Raw genomic sequence first — 23,102 nt, 5'->3', positions numbered from 1 at the left:
CAATAAACATTCAACTATTTGTGCTACAAACCAGTGTATTTATGATTGCGATCATTCACATAATATATACCAGTTTGCAATATCAAGGAGTGTAATGGATTGTTTTTGTACCGTTAAAATAACTGGATGAGAATGACACCGGAAGTCCAGCACATTTACGTTACAAATGACCGCGTGCGTTCTTAGGACCATAATATGATGCTGCTAATGTCCAGTAGATGAAGCTTTGTTTTTAGCTTTTCCAATGCAAACTACTGTAAGATTGATCATTTAAGATCATGCATTAAAGTACTGAAAACATATGCGTCATTGACATATGCATTGTAGTGCATACATACACCATACGCTACAGTGCCATCATCCAAGTTTGCAATGCCAGCCTTTAATGCATGCAAACAGATTTTGTATAAAATACAGTGGCGCCCAAAATGTATTTTGACACGTGAGCTCAGCATGTTTCTTTAGATCGAACACTTATATATTATCTTGTGCACATCAGTTGCAATCACTCACCTGAAGCTATGATGTTATGCGCCCAACGCTGCTCGGTCGCGCGCAGATGTAGGCGGCGGCGCGCTGACGTCACCAGGGTTTATTAGCGCCGCTCGGACCCGCAAAAGCCAGTCAGTCTCTCTTCGCTCCCGCATGGCCGGTACCTCGACCGCTCCCCGTGCTCTAAACCAGATCCAGGACTCATGTCCGGGAATCCAGACCGGAGTAAAGGATTCACTTGAAAAAGAACACGCAAGCGCTCAGCTGAAGAAACTCTCTTCGTCTCTGTTTTCCTCCATGTGAAGTAAAAGGTACGAAAAGCGATTGCTGGTTTTTCCCAATCATAATCTCAAATGAGATGCTGCGTTTGCAAGTTTTGAGAGTTTGTGCGCAAGCAAACCGCGTTATTTTGTCTTTTTTTTTTTTTTTTACTAAAGCGAAGTTGGTTTCAGCACCACGGACAGCGCCATGCACAAACGCCGCTTATCAAGCAAATGTTTGTTTTTGTTTATTTTAAATCATATTTTAATTTGTTTAGCTTTTAAATTATGGGTTTGCATTTTCATTTAATGTCTTAAGTTCCATATGCATCGGCAAGACTCTTGTCCACATAAAGTTGCTTCTATTTTCATTTCAAAGCAAAGATTGTGCGTTTTTTTACACTTTTTGCGCACGATCAACATTTAAAGCGACAATCGTCAATCGTCAAATACCCTAGAGATGAATTTGCATTCTTTAACACTGACTGAATGTTGTTTTAAATTACGCTTAATATGGTTTTTGTTCTATTTTAAGCATACAGTCCATGCATCTGCAGTCCATGCAAGTCCACTTTGGCTTTTTTAATTTTTCATTTTTATTGAAGGAAAAAGTACGCCAGCAACTGCAGTTTTTGCACATCACTGAACCAAGAGTTTACAACTTTTAAAAGATGTTTATGCTCAAAATAGAAGATTTGTTCTTGACGAAAAGCAACATTTTGAGATTCAGCACCATGGACAGCTCCAATTGACTGCCAATGCCAATTAACGAGATTTCTTCACGCAAATCATATAATAAAGATTCTTAATGAGGTTTTACCTCTTTTTTAAGTGCAATATCCATGCTTCTATTTAAATTTTGTACACTTTTAACTTCAACTTTTAAAAGTTGCTTATGCACAAACGTTTCATGATTATTTTCTTAATGCATAAGATGATATTATCAAGCTTTTTATTCTGAGTGTGAAGTCTTTCATTTATAGATGTATTTGATGTCATTTTTGTCCAGGCTGAGCGATGAACGAGAGTGCGGCGCTCAACGATAGCGGGGCGGGCTTACTGGCGTCCTCATGGCTGGAAGCCGAAGCCTTCGACGCCAACCAGACCCTGGCGCTCTCATCGGCGGCCCTTGATTTCCACGTCAACCCGTGGGACATCATGCTGTGCCTGTCGGGGACGGTGATTGCCTGTGAAAACGCCATCGTAGTGGCCATCATCTTCTACACACCGACGCTGCGCAACCCCATGTTCGTTCTGATCGGCAGCCTTGCCACCGCCGACCTGCTGGCCGGCATGGGATTAATCCTGAACTTCGCGTTCCAGTATCTGGTCTCGTCTGAGACCATCAGCCTTATTACGGTCGGATTCCTGGTGGCGTCCTTCACGGCGTCCATCAGCAGCCTGCTCGCCATCACGGTCGACCGCTACCTGTCGCTGTACAACGCCTTGACGTACTTTTCCGAGAAGACAGTGCATTATGTGCATCTGATGCTTGTGGGGACATGGGGCGCCTCGCTCGGATTGGGACTGCTGCCCGTTTTGGGCTGGAACTGCTTGGACGATCCGTCCACCTGCAGCATCGTGCGTCCGCTCAACCGCACCAACCTCACCCTCCTCGCCGCGTCGTTTTTCGTCATCTTTGCCCTCATGCTCAGCCTGTACTTTAAGATCTGCAAGATAGTGTGTCACCACGCACACCAGATTGCTCTGCAGCAACACTTCTTCACCACATCACACTATGTGGCCACCAAGAAGGGCGTCTCTACGCTCGCCATCATCCTGGGCACGTTCGGCGCAAGCTGGCTGCCCTTCGCTATATACTGTTTGGTCGGGGAGCGTGAGTATCCTCCGGTGTACACATACGCCACTTTGCTCCCTGCCACTTATAACTCCATGATCAACCCCATCATCTACGCCTACCGCAACACGGAGATCCAGCGCTCCATCTACATGCTTTTCTGCGGCTGCTTTCAGACCAACGGCTCGTACCGATCCAGATCACCCAGCGAGGTGTAGATCCTCTCCGCTTTGTTTTTAACCCTGTAAAGCCCTGATATATAAAATAATAGTCCAGTTTTTGGAAATGGAAAAGTTCATAATTGATACGTCAGGCTTTAATGGCTCAAATAATGAGAATGTGAAGGAAAAAAGAGCCAAATATTATTCAATCTGAGCAAAAATGTCTAAGTTGTAATGTAAATCATTGAGATCACTCTATATTTCCAATAATATGTCTTAGTAAGATGAGATTTAGATGATACAACGTATATTGCAATGCAATCCGATGTTAATTGAGAGATGAACAAATAAACATTCCTCAAAAGATATGAGATGTTTTGGAGGCTTGGGGAAGATCATTCCTCCTCTGAGGAACGGTGAAAGTAAAGCTTGTGGAAACAATCGTTCCTCAAAAAATGTGATCAGATTTGAGACTAAAAAATGATTCATGGAGAATCAAGTAAAGCCAAGCTGCTTCAGTGCAGTACGTGTTTATCTGGAAAATTAATCAGTCAAGATTTGACAGCAAAGACACGTGAAGCACTAGCTGGCCTTTTACTTGATTAAAAAAACTCTAAACTGTCAATCAGGCGACAGAAGGCATTGTGTTTTCCTCATGTTGATCACTTAGGCCTTATGAATTTGCATTTCATTCGGCTTTATAGGGTTAAACTCTCGTTCATGTTGCCTGTATACGTGCAGAAGTATGAATATGGCGCTCAAAGTGTCTGTTGCGCATATTGCACTTTACTGAGACCCGGGCGTCTCGACACGCTGTGAACAAGCAACGACCCGCATCAAGAATGTATATTTATATTATTTATAAGCGACATGTTGCACTTTACTGTACAAATCTAGATGCCAAAGCAGTATTGCGTAGGCCTACGTGTTTGACGACTTACTGTGTGATGGGTTTTCTATTTTGTAAAGTTGTCCATGACTGTACATTTTTATACAAAACGGTGAACACAAAATAAACATGAAAACTAAAAATGGGCTTGTTTTTCATTGCTCAAAGTGTGTTTGTAAGCTTGAGTGTGTGTGAGGAAATGAAAGAATGATACAAAAGCTGAAACTGTCTTGATGTCATCTATTTAAAAACACAGTACACCTAAAAATGATCCTCTAGAGTGAATGGGTGCCGTCAGAATGAGAGTCCAAACAGATGATAAAAACACCACAGTAATCCACACCACTCCAGTCCATCAGGTAACATCTTGAGAAGACAAAAGCTGAAACAAATCCATCATTAAGATGTTTTTTAACTAAAATATGAGTCCGTAATCTGTAATAATGCTTCCTCCAGTGAAAAAGTCCATCTCCTGTTGTCTCTCACATCAAAATCCAGCCACATATTTGTTTAGAGCTGATTTGGATTGTAAACAGTGCTTGATTTGTTCTCTCCTGATTCAGACCAGACCACTATTTCACAGGAGGAAGCGTAATTATGGGCGTTAAAAATGTCTTAATAAAGGATTTGTTTCAGCTCTTGTCTTCTCAAGATGTTAACTGATGGACTGGAGTGGTGTGGATTACTTGTGGATCGATGTGATGTTTTTATCAGCTGTTTGGTCTCTCATTCTGACGGCACCCATTCACACCCATTGGTGAGCAAGTGATGGAATGACACATTTCTCCAAATCTGATTAAGAAACAGACTCATCTACATCTTGGATGGCCTGAGAGTGAGTAAATTTACAGCATATGTTCATTTTTTGCTAAACTATTACTCTAAATAAAATGCTAAATTAAAATTATATTTATTTTTTCTTTAACAACTATTTCTTTCATTAAAGAACATACAGTTTTGGTACATATGGAGGTTATTTAATTTACCCATACTGACACAGTATCTGTTAACAAAATTTAAAATCTTGGGATCTTGAGTTCTGAAAGTTGAGAACCACTGCTTTAAATATGTGACCCTGGACCACAAAACCAGTCATAAGGTTAAATTTTACAAAACTGAGATGTATGCATCATATGAATACTCAATAAATAAGCTTTCTATTGATGTATAGTTTGTTAGGATAGGACAATATTTGGCCGAGATACATCTATTTGAAAATCTGGAATCTGAGGGTGCAAAAAAATCAAAATACTGAGAAAATCACCTTTAAAGTTGTCCAAATTAAGTTCTTAACAATGCATATTACTAATCAAAAATTACATTTTGATATATTTACAGTAGGAATTTTACAAAGAATCGTCATGGAACATGATCTTTACTTAATTTCCTAATGATTTTTGGCATAAAAGAAAAATCAAAAATTTTGACCCATGCAATGTATTTTTGGCTATTGCTACAAATATACCCCAGCGACTTAAGACTGGTTTTGTGGTCCAGAGTCACATATATGTATCTATATTATGCACAAAAGCTGTAATAATTGGTTAAATTGGCCAAATTGTGGACAACAGAAGACAATAAATCACTTGGTTTGTCGTCAGAGTCACTGTCAGCACCTGCTACGTTCGCTGATTAATGAAGCTCTTCTGACAGTCATGAATTTTTTCTCCTTTAGCGCTAATTAAGTTCAAGAGTGGACGAGATGCTCATACAGATTCATTCATTCAGTTCCATCATCACTGAAGCAGGTGGAGTAGGAACACCTAACATCTGAGCACTGCTAATTACATCCGTCCTTCAGTTTTTTTTTAAGGTTCCTTCAAGTTCACTCCATCCAGACTAATAGATTTACAAGTGCTCTAAACATGTTATTATATTGCGGGTCAATTTGATCCACATTAATTGCTTGAAAATTGGTTCAGCTATTTATTTCTTGTAGAAATTTGGTGGCTTCTTGTGATTTAGGGTAATGAATGTGCATGCAATGTTTCAATGGAAAAGCTGTACACATTTTTGTAAAGCCAATTGGCTTCTGTGTTATTTGCCAAAAACAACACTAAAAAGCAGAAAAACTTTATTGTAACTTGTCAAATTATATTATAGTAGATTTTTTTAGTGTTTGATTGTTGTTTGAATTGTCTTAAAAGTATAAAATAGATGTTATTTTATATTTATACTTTATGCTTTATTTTATATTCATGTGATGTCAGTATTTGTGTCTAAGTTTTAGAGGTAAGGAAATGGCTTTTTAAATAAATAAATAATACTGAAAAATCCAGTTATGCCATTTTTGTTAAAAAAAATACCAGCTTAAAAAAGTGTTTTATTAATTATCCACAATAATGCATTTTGAAGAAAAATTAGGTATATTTTTATTTTATGCCAACTTTAAACATCTTTATGATGGATTTGTTTCAGCTTTTGTCTTCTCAAGATGTTAACTGATGGACTGGAGTGGTGTGGATTATTGTTGATTAGTGTGGAACATTAGCGAGTTGCTAGCATGTTTCTAACATGTTTCTAGCATGATTAGCAAGTTGCTAGCATGTTTCTTACATGTTTCCAGCCAGACTAGCAAGTTGTTAGCACAATTAGCATGTTTCTAGCAAATTGCTAGCACAGTTCTATCAGCAAGACAGACTAACAAGCTGCTAACACATTTCTAACATGTTTCTAGCATGATTAACAAGTTGCTAGCATGTTGCTAACATGTTTCTAGCCAGACTAGCAAGTTGCTAGCATGTTTCTAGCATGATTAGCAAGTTGCTAGCATGTTGTTAACCTGTTTCTAGCCAGACTAGCAAGTTGCTAGCATGTTTCTAGCATGATTTGCAGGTTTTTTTAGCATGTTTCCTAACATGATTAGCCAGTTTTTAACATGTTTCTAGCATGATTAGCAAGTTGCTAGCATGTTGCTAACATGTTTCTAGCCAGACTAGCCAGTTGCTAGCATGTTTCTAGCATGATTAGCGAGTTGCATGTTAGCATTTTATAACATGTTTCTAGCCAGACTAGCAAGTTGTTACCATGTTTCCAGCATGATTAGCCAGTTTTTAGCATGTTTCTAGCATGATTAGCAGGTTTTTTAGCATGTTTCCTAACATGATTAGCCAGTTTTTAGCATGTTTCTAGCATGATTAGCAAGTTGCTAGCATGTTGCTAACATGTTTCTAGCCAGACTAGCCAGTTGCTAGCATGTTTCTAGCATGATTAGCGAGTTGCATGTTAGCATTTTATAACATGTTTCTAGCCAGACTAGCAAGTTGTTACCATGTTTCCAGCATGATTAGCCAGTTTTTAGCATGTTTCTAGCATGATTAGCAGGTTTTTTAGCATGTTTCCTAACATGATTAGCCAGTTTTTAGCATGTTTCTAGCATGATTAGCAAGTTGCTAGCATGTTGCTAACATGTTTCTAGCCAGACTAGCCAGTTGCTAGCATGTTTCTAGCATGATTATCGAGTTGCATGTTAGCATTTTATAACATGTTTCTAGCCAGACTAACAAGTTGTTACCATGTTTCCAGCATGATTAGCCAGTTTTTAGCATGTTTCTAGCATGATTAGCAGGTTTTTTTAGCATGTTTCCTAACATGATTAGCCAGTTTTTAGCATGTTTCTAGCATGATTAGCAAGTTGCTAGCATGTTGCTAACATGTTTCTAGCCAGACTAGCCAGTTGCTAACATGTTTCTAGCCAGTTGCTAGCATGTTTCTAGCATGATTAGTGAGTTGCATGTTAGCATTTTATAACATGTTTCTAGCCAGACTAGCCAGTTGTTACCATGTTTCCAGCATGATTAGCAGGTTTTTAGCACGTTTCCTAGGATGATTAGTTATTAATTCTTTGTATAAAGCAGTGAAATGATGCACAAAAGTTGTAATAATTGGTTGAAGTGTCTGTAATGTTGTCGTAGACATCAGGAGGATCTGTTGGTCTCAGTCTCTCTCCGCATCTGCTGCAGTTTCAAAGTAAATGTTCTTCAGTTTTCTCCTCATATCCTGATTCTGATGTCATTTTGACCCTCTTGCCCTTGCGCTGACATTAGCAGACAGTCATTGACACAAGACACACTATATTTAAACATGCTGTTTCTCAATCATAATTAGTCTAGCTGTGGAAAATGAAATGAGGGTCTTTCTGTGATGTTTGTGAATGAAATAGACGCTGAGCTTTTGGTCTGCATAGTGTTTTTGAAATAAAAGCCTAAAGCAGAGGCTCTATTAGAGTCCAGACTGAGCTGATTGTGTGTTATCTGTCTGTGTTTGAACAGCCGCTCACTGATCCTCCTCCTGCGCTGCCAGCTTCACGTGTTGAATCACAGCGTTATTCTGATGGATGTGGGCGCAGCAGACGGGCTTCATCATGGTCTGTGGGATGGCGGGTGTCTATTGGGCGCTCGATGACGTGACGTCCTGAAGAGAATTGGAGCTGGATGGAGTCAGTGAACCAGGTGTTTTCTCATTTTCCTGTGGTTCAGACAGGAGGTCATGGGGTTGATTCCCAGAGAATGCATTAACCGCTATACTTTCAATTCAGTGCAAGTCGCTTTGGATAGAAGCATGTGCAAATTGCACCAATGTAAATGTAAATGTCACATGCACTGAAATTATAAAACTGATATAATGAAATAAGTTTCACTTAGAAATTATTGGTAAATTTTATAAGTTGCAGTAGCCAAAAATACATCGTATGGGTCAAAATTATCGATTTTTCTTTTATGCCAAAAATCATTAAGATATTAAGTAAAGATCATGTTTCTATGAAGATATTTTGTAAACTTCCTTCTGTAAATATATCAACACTTAATTTTTGATTAGTAATATGCATTGCTAAGAACTTCATTTGGACGACTTTAAAGGTATTATTTTTATGACAATAAAAACCTCCTGAAGAATAACGGTGTATAAACTTACGATAAAGTTATGACAAGAAACATGACAAAAATGAATATCTACATAAAACCAATGAAATTATTTAAAACATACCTGATTAATTCATTTTTCTAAAATATATTAAGACAAATATAAAAAATATAAATAAAAAATATAACAAAACATACATGAAAGCTTATTTATTAAGCTTTTTTAGATGCTGTATAAATCTCAATTTAAAAAAAATTGACCATTATGACTGGTTTTGTCGTTTAGAGTCACAAATAATTACACAGAAATGCCAAGTAACACATTGAATTACACATAACATTTTGAAGTAGAAAACCTGAAGTACTATTTTCTTGTCAAATGTACTCCAATAATCTTTCAAAAATTTACAGCATATATATCAACATTTTTTAAATTAAAAACCAAAAACCAAAAAAAAAGATTTGTTATTTTCCAAAGAAAACTGTTTTTATATTATATTATATATACTTTATATTATATATTATAATATATTTATGATTTATATATATATATATATATATATATATATATATATATATATATATATTACCGTTTTATGTTTAGATAATTATATATAATCATATATTAAATCGTTAAAAATATTTAAATTAAATAGCCTTTTTATACACTTGTCACAATTTTTATACGTCACTTTTCTGCTTTTACAAAAAATTATCAAATAATAATAATATCTAATTCTTACTTTTACAGGTTATTTTTTACCAACATTTTAATAACTTCTTAATATTACATGTTTTTAGCTCTTTTTGTTTTTAGTTTGTTCAAAGGTTTATGTATAATCTACTCTCATTTATAAAATATAAAAAATTGGTTACATTAGTTTTTAAATATGTCGTATTTTAAATAAAATAAATAATTGTATGATGTATAGTTTTTTTTTTTACTTTCCTAAATGTCATTTTAAAAATGAAAAAGCAGAACAAATACACACAAAAAACATTTTATAGTAAATGGGCTTCAAATTTCTACCAAAAATGTTTCTTTTGCGTTCGCAGAATTCACAACAAACAAACAGAAAGTTTGCGTGACGTCACTGAGTCCCGAGCGTGTGTGTCACGTGACGTTACGGACAGCAGCGGCGCGGTTTCAGTCGGTCTTTAGCAGGCAGATGTTGTTTAAATGTGTTTTATTGTCCTCTATTAGAGTGACATCATCTCTGATCTGGACTTCACGCTCTGTTTGAGATCTCCGAGAGCTCAGAGTGAGAATCAGCAACACAGACATTTATGAGCGCCTCCATCCGGGATATTCCAAACTCGTTCTGCTCTGATGCTTGTTTCTGGACATTTCTGCAGTGATTCCCGCGGTGTTTTGTCTGCGCTCTCTCGCTGTTTTATTCATGCGCGCCCACGCGAGCCATCTGAATCTCTAAAGCGGCTCGAGTCATCTTAGCAACACACCCACTGAACGAAACTAACCTTCATCATCATCGCCATCAACGTCATCAGCGTCTTCCCTCCTCTTCATCATTCTCTCTTTATTCGTAAGGACGAATTAAATGTTAAACAAGCAAGTGTTTTCAATCATACAGCAAATTTGTCTTTATTTTTATAAAAACAATATGATTTCAGGGGGAAAATGCAATTAGTTTAATTAAGTATTTAAATAATTATACAAACATCTCAGTAAAATTAAGTAACGCTGACGCATTTTTTGACGCAAAAATAGAGGCAATTCGCGCGCACACGCACACACTTAGACTAGTGTAGTAGGTGAAAGTGCAGACAGTAGTAAATACTTCAGTCACTGTGCAAGAGGAGCTTTGTGGTCATAATAAGTGCTGTCGTTATATTTTTAGACTCTTGCAGCAAAAAAATTCTTTAGGGTGACAGTACATAGTGCATAAAATATTCGAGTTTTGTCTTTGTTTTCCTATTATTTTCATACTTTCTAAAGGGAATGATTGAAAAGTACTTTGACCAATAGCGTGCAGGCAGTGTACACAATTGACCAATCGTGGCGTGCGAGAAGGCGGGATCTAGAGAACGGTTGAGGCAACGCACAAACGCCTACATTTAATTATTATTATTATTTCTTTATTATTTTAATTAATTTTTATTATCTTATAAGGGAAAAAGAGGACCTATGGTCACTCTAAAGTAATTTAAAAATGTTTATGAGCTTATGAGTGTGTGTCGGTCTCTGACAGCTGTTGCTCACTCATGTTCGTCTCTTTTTTTTTTGTCATTTTCACTTGAGATGACTATATTTCCAGGCAATTTTCCTCAAAACTCTGGAGATATATATTATTGATGCTGTAACGCCATCTACAGGTCACAGGTGCTCATTAAATGTCAGATTTGGGTTGATGCGCTTCTCCGACTGACAGACAGGCGGCGCTGGTGAGTGACATTCATTTCCTTAATATTAAACCTCATGTTTAGTTTGAATGTAAAAATATTGTTTAGAATTTGGTTTGATATATGCAAAAGTAAATCTATTCAATATATATATATTTTTATATATATATATATATATATATATATATATATATATATGAGATTTAGATGTCATTTTTATATGTGAGATTTTATATATATATATAGTGTGTGTGTGTGTGTGTGTGTGTGTGTGTGTGTGTGTGTGTGTGTGTGTGTGTGTGTGTGTGTGTGTGTGTGTGTGTGTGTTTATTCATGTATCATGTATTTGTCAATCAATCTATCTATCTTGTTATTTTTAGGGGCCATATAATTTTTTTAATATGACATAATATATAAAATAATATGGGCCATTTATGGTAATTTTTGTGCTTTTATAACATTATAAAATTGCATATTTTCAGCACTTACTTATTTACTGTCTAATTTCTTCCAATGGGTTTAATGTATAAAAAGCATAATTTAAGGCATGATTTAAAATTTGTGTCAAATAATATAATATAATAACATAAGCAATGCATTTCTTTATGTAAAATAACTTCTAAAATATTTTAGTTTTTCCTTTTATTGTATGACCTGTGGATATTTAAGTTCTTTTGAGATTCACAAATGCAATATTACTGATTTTTGACATCTTAAACTAAACTGTAATTTTGATAATAAACATTTCAGTCTTTTCTGTCAGCTGTCTGTTTGAGCTTGTGGTGAACTATTTCCTGAGATTTTGACTCTTGTATACATTTATGAATTCATTTTACAGTTGAAGTTAAAAGTTTACACACACCTTGGCAGAATCTGCAAAATGTTAATTATTTGACCAAAATAAGAGGGATCATACAAAATGCATCTGACCTGAATACGATATTTCACATAAAAGATGTTCACATATAGTCCACAAGAGAAAATAATAGCTGAATTTATAAAAAATGACTCTGTTCAAAGGTTTACATACACTTGATTCTCTCACTGATGCTCCAGAAGGAAAAACCATGTATTAAGAGCCGGGGGTGAAAACTTTTGAACAAAATGAAGCTGTGTACATTTTTCTTATTTTGCCTAAATATTTTTTCATTTAGTACTGCTCTTCAGAGGCTACAGAAGAGACATGTTTCCCAGAAGATGAAATAAGTAAAATTTACCCTGATTTTTAAATTCCAAAAGTTTTCACCCCCGGCTCTTGGTTTTTTCCTTCTGGAGCATCAGTGAGTGTTTGAACCTTCTGTAATAGTTGCATATGAGTCCCTCAGTTGTCCTCAGAGTGAAAAGATGCATCTCAAAATCATACAGTCATTGTTGGAAAGGATTCAAATACACAAAAATGCTGGAAAACCAAAGAATTTGTGGGAGCTGAAGGATGTTTCTGAAGAACAGCAGGCAGTTTAACTGTTCAGGACAAACAAGGGACTCATGAACAACTATCACTAAACACAAAAACACAGCTGTGGATCATTCAGGTAACAACACAGTATTAGGAATCAAGTGTATATACACTTTTGAACGGGGTCTTTTTTATAAATTCAACTATTGTTTTCTCTTGTGGACTATATGTAAACATATTTTATGTAAAATATCTTATTCAGGTCAGTACTAAATAACAAATAACGTGTTTTATATGATCCCTCTTATTTTTCAAATAATTAACATTTTGCAGATTCTACAAGGTGTATGTAAACTTTTGACTTCAACTGTACATTTAAAAGTTTGTGTAAATCCACAAAAAATAAATAAATATTTAAATGTAAAAATGTTTCTGTTTCTGTAATGTAATTATACATATTAATTTTACTTATTTATAAATTACATTTTCAATATATTTGTAATATTTTAATAATGGTATTATTATTTATATTTATTTATTACCTTTATTTATTGCATTAATAATTTGTATTAATTGTATATTTTTATTATATTAATTTATTAATTAAATTTATTCACAATTTGTATTAATTTATAAGTTACATTTTATTGCATTAATAATTTGTATTAATTATATATTTTACTAATTATTAATTGTTATATACTTGTATATTATTAATAATATAAATTATATATATTAATTATACTAATTTGTATTACATTTACAATTTAGTTATATTTTAATAATGCTATTATTAATTATATTCATTTATTACTTCCATTTAATTGCACTGATAATAAATATTACAATTTTATAAAAATATATATTTTTAAATTAATTTTATGTTTATAAATTATCATTTATATATTATATAATTATATATATTATTTTATTATATTTAGTAATTATAATAATTAATTAATTATATTCATTTATTACTTTTATTTAAATGTTTCCGTAATGTAATTATACATATTAATTCTACTAATTTATAAATTACATTTACAATATTCTTGTAATTTAATAACGGTATAATTATTTATATTTATTTATTACTTTAATTTAATTTATTGCATTAATAATTTTTTATTAATTGTATATTGTTTATTATATTTATTAATTAAATGTAGTCACAATTTTTTTTAGTGATACTTTTAATTGTATTAATTTATAAGTTGTATTTTATTGCATTAACAATTTGTATTAATTATATATTTTACTAATTATTAATTGTTATATACTTACATATTATTAATTATATAATTTTATAAATGATATATATTAATTATACTAATTTAAACATTTCATTACATTCACAATTTAGTTATATTTTAATAATGCTATTATTAATTATATTCATTTATAACTTCCATTTAACTGCACTGATAATAAATATTACAATTTTATAAAAATATATTTAATTTGATATTTATTTATATTATATTATTTATATATTACATATTTAGTTATATGTAGTAATTATGCTAATCTATTAATTATATTAATTTATTACTTTTATTTTGCAAACTTTTGACTTCAACTGTACATTTAAAAGTTTGTGTAAATCCACATAAATATGTAAATGTAAAAATATTTCTGTTCCTGTAATGAACGAGCCCATAATTCAGTATCCTGTCAGAACCTTGAACATTAGTTTTTATTAATTCAAGCAAACTGTTACAGTAAACAGTTACATACGTTACACGGTATACAGTATTTTAAATCATGTTTAATCTTTGTTTCTGAATCTCTTTTTTTCCGTTTGGAACATAGAAACAGCAAATGCTGGAGAAATGCAGGCAAAAGTAGTAACAGCACAATACATTCAACTCATCAACATTTATACAAACCCATAAGGCCTAAGAAAGAGAAACCAACGTCCAGTCCCAACACCGACAGACAGACGACGAGCGCTTACTCTTGTTCACTCACAAAATCTGTGTCGAAATATGACCAGGTCTATTCTCCTGTTTTGGCAAACAATTATTATAATTTTCTTTTTTTTTGTTCATAAATTGAGAAATGCAATAAATTACAATTTATAGACCCCAGAAAAAAGGGCAACTTTTTTACAATGCTTTTCACTGGACCTTAATGGGAAGGAGTCGACATTAAAATCGATGGATCTCATGAAAACATGTCACATTTCACCCCTAAAAATTTGGGGAAACAAAATAAATAAAAGAAAAAGAAAGAAAACGAAGCCTAAATTTTAGAACCGAATGTAATTTTTTAAATATATATATTATAAACAAAGCTGCTCAAAAGTTTGAGATCAGTACGATTTTTAATGCTTTTAAAGGAGACTTTTCTGCTCATCAAGGCTGCGTTTATTTGATTAAAAATACAGAAAAAAAACTGTAATATTTTAAAACATTAATGAAATTTAAAACAGTGGTTTTCTATTTTAATATACTTTAAAATATAATTTATTTCTGTGATGCAAAGCTGAATTTTCAGTCTTCAGTGATCCTTCAGAAATCATTCTAATATGCTGATTTATTATCATTATTAGAAACAGTTGTGCTGCGTAATATTTTTGTTTTTGGGATTCTTTGATAAATAAAACATTAAAAAGAACAGCATTTATTTAAAATATAAATATTTAAGTTTGAGGTCTGTCTGTACATTTTTCGAAATAAATTATCACTTTTATTCATCAAGGATGTGTTAAATTGATAAAAAGTGATAGTAAAGACTTATATTGTTAGCAAAATTTTTTATTTTAAATAAAACTTTTTATTCATCAAAGAATCCTGAAAAAAACATCACAGATTCTAAAAAAATATTAAACAGCACATTGATTAAAAAAAGTAATAAATAGCATATTAGAATGATTTCTGAACGATCATGTGACGCTGAAGACTGGAGTAATAATGCTGAAAATTCAGCTTTGAATCAAAGAAATAAATTATATTTTAAAGTATATTAAAATAAAAAAAATGTTATTTTGAATTCAAATTATATTTCATAATATTACCTGTTTTCCTGTATTTTTGATCAAATAAATAGAACTTTAATGACCGTAAGAAAAAAATGTTTAATCATGCTGATCCCAAACTTTTGAGCAGCAATGTATATATATATATATATATATATACAGTCACCTAAAGGATTATTAGGAACACCTGTTCAATTTCTCATTAATGCAATTATCTAATCAACCAATCACATGGCAGTTGCTTCAATGCATTTAGGAGTGTGGTCCTGGTCCAGACAATCTCCTGAACTCCAAACTGAATGTCAGAATGGGAAAGAAAGGTGATTTAAGCAATTTTGAGCGTGGCATGGTTGTTGGTGCCAGACGGGCCGGTCTGAGTATTTCACAATCTGCTCAGTTACTGGGATTTTCACGCACAACCATTTCAAGGGTTTACAAAGAATGGTGTGAAAAGGGAAAAACATCCAGTATGCGGCAGTCCTGTGGGCGAAAATGCCTTGTTGATGCTAGAGGTCAGAGGAGAATGGGCCGACTGATTCAAGCTGATAGAAGAGCAACTTTGACTGAAATAACCACTCGTTACAACCGAGGTATGCAGCAAAGCATTTGTGAAGCCACAACACGCACAACCTTGAGGCGGATGGGCTACAACAGCAGAAGACCCCACCGGGTACCACTCATCTCCACTACAAATAGGAAAAAGAGGCTACAATTTGCACGAGCTCACCAAAATTGGACAGTTGAAGACTGGAAAAATGTTGCCTGGTCTGATGAGTCTCGATTTCTGTTGAGACATTCAAATGGTAGAGTCAGAATTTGGCGTAAACAGAATGAGAACATGGATCCATCATGCCTTGTTACCACTGTGCAGGCTGGTGGTGGTGGTGTAATGGTGTGGGGGATGTTTTCTTGGCACACTTTAGGCCCCTTAGTGCCAATTGGGCATCGTTTAAATGCCACAGCCTACCTGAGCATTGTTTCTGACCATGTCCATCCCTTTATGACCACCATGTACCCATCCTCTGATGGTTACTTCCAGCAGGATAATGCACCATGTCACAAAGCTCGAATTATTTCAAATTGGTTTCTTGAACATGACAATGAGTTCACTGTACTAAAATGGCCCCCACAGTCACCAGATCTCAACCCAATAGAGCATCTTTGGGATGTGGTGGAACGGGAGCTTCGTGCCCTGGATGTGCATCCCACAAATCTCCATCAACTGCATGATGCTATCCTATCAATATGGGCCAACATTTCTAAAGAATGCTTTCAGCACCTTGTTGAATCAATGCCACGTAGAATTAAGGCAGTTCTGAAGGCGAAAGGGGGTCAAACACCGTATTAGTATGGTGTTCCTAATAATCCTTTAGGTGAGTGTATATATATATATATATATTAAAAAAAAAAAAAAAAAAAAAAAAATCTGAATGGGAAATGAATGAATGAATTTATTTACTATTTATTTATTTTGTAATTTTTTTTTTACTGTAAGGTGAAATCTAACCAGGACAAGAGCTTCCCTCGTGCATTTTAGTCGTCTTGACACGTTAACAAAAGCGTTCCTTCATTTTTTTCCTTTCACGTTGTCCATCACAAGCACACAATGACATCAAACATCACATCTCTGAAATGGAAGAACGGTTTAGATGATATCGAAAGTATAATAAGCATCCGTCACATTCTGATATGACAACAGTGGATCTGCCGCATTGAGACGTTCCCGTCGTGACCAGAAGAGGCCACTCTGGTCTCACGCTCCTATCGAGAATTAAAGACGGACAAATCCAAATGAAAGAAATATGACAGATAAAAAAAACCCAACATGGTTATTTTCATTCATCAATTGCACAACAAGTGGTTAAAAAACATTAAAGCAAAGCATTCTGGGAACATCAATACAGTCGTCTGCAGTCCGGGTGTTTCCTGAAATGGACTGCGACTGATCGGAGAGTGTTTGTGGGGAAAACTGTTATTGGGAAGAAGGTTAGCTGAGATTTCGTGTGCTGATTTTAGGCCTCCTTCCTTAAACCCTTGATCCCGTGACGCTCGTCTTTCTCTTATTCCATCCAGTCGACCTCGTCGAACTCGGAGTCGTCCTCGGAGTCGCTGTACTCCACGGCGATGCGGCGCGACAGGATGGTGGCCACGTCGTTACCCACACGCTCGTGTTTGGCCTCTTGTTCCCGCTGCTCCTCCACCTTCCTCAGCTGGATCCCTGAGACACAGAGGTAAAGATGGTTATATTTACATTTATGCATTTTGTAGACAATGATTACATTTGATCAGTTCTTGCATTCCTTGGGAATCAAACCCATGACCTTGGTGTTGCAAGCACTGTGATCTACCATTTATATGAAATCAAACAAATGACGTATTTAATTTACGTTTCGTTCTAGTTATTTCTTTGATACATCTAGATTTTTAAATATTATTATTATATTTTAAGTTATAATTTTTATATATATTCAACTGGTTGAATTTAGTATGACATACTAACTTATTAAAATATGTGACCCTGGACCACAAAACCAGTCATAAGGTTAAATTTGACAAAACTGAGATTTATACATCATATGAAAGCTCAATAAATAAGCTTTCTATTAATGTATGGTTTGCTGGGATAGGACAATATTTGGCTGAGATACATCTATTTGAAATCAGAAATCTGAGGATGCAAAAAAATCAAAAAGACTGAGAAAATCACCTTTAAAGTTGTCCAAATTAGGTTCTTAACAATGCATATTACAAACCAAAAATTACATTTTGATATGTTTACAGTAGGAATTTTACAAAAAATCTTCATGGAACATGATCTTTACTTAATTTCCTAATGATTTTTGGCATAAAAGAAAAATCAAAAATTTTGACCCATGCAATGTATTTTTGGCTATTGCTACAAATATACCCCAGCGACTTAAGACTGGTTTTGTGCTCCAGGGTCACATATATGAAGATATGATAGAAATAGTAAAAGTATTGTTCTAGGATGCAATTCTAAATTAAAAATCTTTCACATTAAAAGTCTTTTATAAGGGAACTACTTATCCCATGATGCAATCAGCCATGAAAATGGAAAAATATTAGTAGGTGTAATATATAAACTACTTATTATTACAAAATATGTACTGTGCAACTAATTGAGTGTATATACTCGAACGAAACCCCTCCTACCTTTACGAATGGCCTCCAATAGAACGCTGCGTGCGTCGCTGATTGGCGGCAGGTTGGATGGATACCTCTTGACGTCGTGCCCCGAGTGAGTGGGTGGCGACGAAACCGCTCCTGACGGGAAGGAAGGCATGGAGGGCGGGCCTGAGGATGTGCAGGGGGAGGAGCTTCTGTTTCCTGGGAGGGGCAGAGGAGGAGGAGGGGGAGGAGGCGGCAACACCGTTCCATCTCCTGTGGGCGGAGTCTTGTCCTGCTGTCCGCGGGCGGGAGATGAGTGAAGGGGCGGAGCCACCGGAGGAGGGGCGGGGTGCAGGACGCCCGGGGCGATCTGGAGGGGGGCAGGGGGAGGGGGGATGGCCGGGGGCTGCTGGGAAGGTAAGGGAGGGATCGGAGGCGGGGCTGAACCACGCATTCTTGAACCTGATTGGTTGGCTGGCAGGGGAGGAGGGGGCGGTGGCAAAGGGGGAGGGGCCGGGGGCGGGGCATTGGAGTTGAGGAAGACTGGGGTGCGAGCCGGAGACTGCGTGACGCTGTCTGAGAAACCTGAGCTGGAGCTGCGAGACACAAATCCAAAATTAAATTCACAATGCAAATATTACTTGCAAATTAGAACAACTTTTCAATTTAGGGGTGAAATGTGACCTAGATATGTTTTTATGAGATTAACCAATGTATTTTAGTATTAAGAAGTATTGAAAAAATAATTCAGTCGAAATAAAATAGGTAATTTTACTCAATATTTGTGTTTGCTACATATGTTTAGGCTTGTTTTACTATTTGATTAGCATGTTGTTAGTTTGCAAACATGCTATTCAGTCAAACTGTAAACTTCATTCATTTTTCCCATAGAAAGTCTTTAGATTTTGAAAAATTATTTTATGTATTTAAATTGTATTTATTTATTAATTGCATTTTTTATTTTATTTATTATTTATTTTTATTATACAAATTTATTAAGTTAATATATTGACTATATATATTCATAACTGTATTCATTATATCTTTATTAAATTAATTTATTAGTTAGATTTATTTCTCATTTTGTATTAATTATATATTTCATACTTATTTTATATTATATTGTTAAAATATATATTATATATTTTAATTATACTGATGTATAAACTTCTGGGATTTATTATATTCAACAGTTGTATTAATCAAATGTGTATTATATTAATTCATTAAATTAATTTATTAATGAAAGTTCAGTTGTTCATTAAAAATTTCTACTTTATGTATATATAAATTCATTAATTAAGCAATTGTTTTATTATTTTTGACAAAAAATTTTTTTTTTTTAAATTTTCATTCATTTTTGTTTTGTTAAAATATATTAATAAAAATCTTTTATTATATTGTAGTTTACATTTATTTTATTTTAATAAGGATGTTTTAGTTAACAATTATAAGTGACATAATTTATATATATATTTACAATTAATTACATTTAATAATTTAATTAATGGAAATTAATTTAATATTTAATTAATTAATCTCTATGTGAACCATTTTTTTCTTTAAGGAATTATTTATTTATTACTTATTTATTACACTTTTAGATTTTTTTTCCTGAATTCTGCTCCAAAACGTTTTTAATCACAGTGATTTTTATATATATATATATATATATATATATATATATATATATATATATTATTTTTTTTTTTCTTATTGCATTTATAATTTGTCATTAATTAAACATTTTATTATATTGATTTGTAAATAGCATGTATTTATTGCATTAATAACTTTTGGAAATTATATTTTTATTATATTAATTTTAATAATTATTTTAAAAATTATTACTTAAAACGTAAGTTTAAATAATATGTGCATATGGTGTCAAAAAAAAGCAGCAACCTTGTAGCTTCAACTAAATCTATATTCAAATATTAATAAGTTCATGTAAAAAGAACAGTATTTCCATCAGCGTTTCTGTCTTAGTATGCAGCTGCCTCTATAGTGAGCACTGTGCTGGAACAGAGCGATAGTGTTTCGTTGCTCGGCTGTGTAAATGTTACTCTTTGATTCCATTATTGATTTGTGTGTATCTCACTGACACAGACTCCATGTTTGTTTATGAGTTTTTACAAAACAGCCTCAGTAACGTTATTGAGTCAACCTGAAGCTTCAGCAGAATTACAACAGCTCCTGTAGTACACTATAAACACAGAGAGAGAGCGAGAGGGGTGATGAAGGCACTAACTCACACTGGAGAGGTGCATTGTGGGTAAACGCTTACAGTAAATAGCCTGAACAATGAGCTGAGCTGAATACTGTGCTATAAACACGCGCTTATGGCCAGAAAAATGACTCAAAACTGCTTCACAGGATAAAAAGCCCTGACTTTATCTAATATTTGCCTGCTGTGCTCGTCTGTATTAATGTGCAAAACTCAAAATTTCTTCATAGAGGATGAATTTTCATGATCGTAAAAGATTGCAATAATTTTATATATTATATAATTATATATAAAATAAAATAAAATATATTATATCATTATATATAAAATATTTATATAATTTTATATACATGATCGTAAAAGATTGCAATAATTTTATATATTATATAATTATATATAAAATAAAATAAAATATAAATATATTATATAATTATATATAAAATATTTATATAATTTTATATCAGTATATTTTCAGAAACATTAAATCCTAAACACTAAAGATAAATAAAAGTATATACTTTTTATTATAAATTACTTTTCTTTAAATCATTACTATAATTAATATGATGCAATGTTTGAATCTTTGGGTGTTGGATTTTTATTATTGCTAAAAAATATTTAATAAACAATATTCAAAATAATAATATATATACATATAATATTTAATATTAATTAGTATAATAATTATTATGATACAGCTTTTAATGGCAAAGATTAAAACACTATCTTTATATATTTTTGCAAATATTAAAGCTACAGTAAACACTTAAAATAAAAATGTAATATTTCTATTATAGATCATTATTTTAATAATAATTATAATAATTTTTATAACATTTTTAATAAGAAAAAATAAAATTGTATCTTGATATATTTTCACAAATATTAAAACTACAGTAAACACTTAAAATAAAAATGTAATATTTCTATTATAGATCATTATTTTAATAATAATTATAATAATTTTTATAACATTTTTAATAAGAAAAAAATGAAATAGTATCTTGATATATTTTCACATATATTAAAGCTATAGTAAACACTAAAAATAAAAATGTGATATTTCTATTATAGATCATTATTTTAATAATCATTATAATAATTTTGATAACATTTTTAACAAGACAAATTAAGATACTATTTTAATATATTTTCACAAATATTAAAACTACAGTAAACACAAGATATAATTGAGATATTTCTATTATAGTTCATTATTTTAATAATAATTTTGATAGTATTTTATTTTTCTTATTAAAATGTTATCTTGATATATTTTCACAAATATTAAAGCTACAGGAAACACTAAAGATAAAAAAGTATATATTTCGACTGTAAATTATTATTTTAATAGTAATTCTAATAATTTTGGTAACATTTTTTAATAAGAAAAATTTAAATACTATCTTCATATTTTTACAAATATTAAAGCTACAGTACATACTAAAGATGAAAAAGATTTTATTATTGATAACATTTAATAAACAGTATTTAAGCAAATATTTAAATAAACACAATTTAACATAATATTATATACTCATATAAGAAATATAAATTATTTTAATAATTATAATAATTTTTATGACATGGCAATGACTAAAATACTATCTTGATATACAGCACAGACCTGTTTATTAAAGTTTTTACTCTACATTTGTGCAGTTTTCAGTGGGTTAGTGATATTTTTTAAATATATATAAATTAATAAATAAATATTTTTAAAATGGGTTTTTATACAAAAACTGCTCTTTTATGTAAAATTCACTTTATAAAAAACCCACATTTCTAACTTTAATTCATGGGGGTAACATGGATAATTTCATGGTTTAGTGTAAGATTTTTGCCCATCTTTTGGAAAATCCAGTTTTAAAAGTAAAAAAAAACAACTATAAATAACTTTTACCAGTAGGTGGCTGCAGAGCTCCACTATTTGCTATTTGCTATTTGACCGCCTGAAAGCAGTGTTGCCAGATGTTTCCGCCTAATTGGGCTTCTTTTGATCGGCTTGGACCGGAGAATAACGCATTGGACGGGTAGACAAAATTTGGGCTGCTTTAAAAAAATAAAAGCCGCCCAATCAGCTGCTTTTTTCTTCGCTTTTATCATTAGTGATTGTTATTTTAATACCTTCGAGCTCAAAGTATCACAGTAATATAATGTGTAGTGCAGTCATCAACTCACTTTTGCTTAACGCACCCCTTACTGGTTTAGTTTAACAGAGACCTGTCAATCATTTTACGTCTTTAACGTTAGTGAGATGTGATGACTTGTGAGTGACGGGGTTTTGGCGCTATAACGGGCAAGATTTTGAATATGCAGCTTATTCATTTATTCATTTTAAGTAATTGCGATAAGTGGCCTAAATATAAGTTACACGATAAAAAGTCTAAGTGGATTACACGTGGTGAGAGATGAATAGAAGACTTCTAAATATAATTGTAACTGAAATAAGAAAACGTGGGTGTGTGCATGAACGTAAATGCCAGCTACATTACATTTGTTTCTCATCACTTTATTGTGCACTTTTTGCACAGAAATGATGTGGAC

The 23,102-nt window shown here is 32.9% G+C and overlaps 2 protein-coding genes across 2 annotated transcripts in view; one reads left to right on the top strand and one right to left on the bottom strand.

Moving 5' to 3' along the window:
- Positions 1 to 1,769: 1,769 nt before the first annotated feature.
- LOC141283764 (G-protein coupled receptor 6-like) lies at positions 1,770 to 3,680 on the top strand. The gene has a single exon (XM_073817080.1). The coding sequence runs from the start codon at positions 1,770 to 1,772 to the stop codon at positions 2,766 to 2,768; it is 999 nt and encodes a 332-aa protein (XP_073673181.1). The 3' UTR covers positions 2,769 to 3,680.
- Positions 3,681 to 16,672: 12,992 nt separating this feature from the next.
- Positions 16,673 to 23,102, bottom strand: part of wasf1 (WASP family member 1) — a 40,157-nt gene continuing 33,727 nt past the window's right edge. The window contains exons 8-9 of the mRNA XM_073816534.1: positions 18,374 to 18,924; positions 16,673 to 17,417 (exon numbers count right to left, since the gene is read on the bottom strand). Of these exons, the coding sequence (XP_073672635.1) occupies positions 17,260 to 17,417; positions 18,374 to 18,924 (709 nt within the window). The 3' untranslated portion in view covers positions 16,673 to 17,259. The remainder of the gene's footprint in view (positions 17,418 to 18,373; positions 18,925 to 23,102) is intronic.

The sequence above is a fragment of the Garra rufa genome, chromosome 13, assembly GCF_049309525.1.
Source record: "Garra rufa chromosome 13, GarRuf1.0, whole genome shotgun sequence".
NCBI classification, from domain to species: domain Eukaryota; kingdom Metazoa; phylum Chordata; class Actinopteri; order Cypriniformes; family Cyprinidae; genus Garra; species Garra rufa.
This window is presented reverse-complemented; position numbering and strand designations above follow the sequence as displayed.

Bases quoted from the DNA above. Each gene is read 5' to 3' on its own strand.
- LOC141283764 (XM_073817080.1), top strand. From the start codon at position 1,770: ATGAACGAGAGTGCGGCGCTCAACGATAGCGGGGCGGGCTTACTGGCG.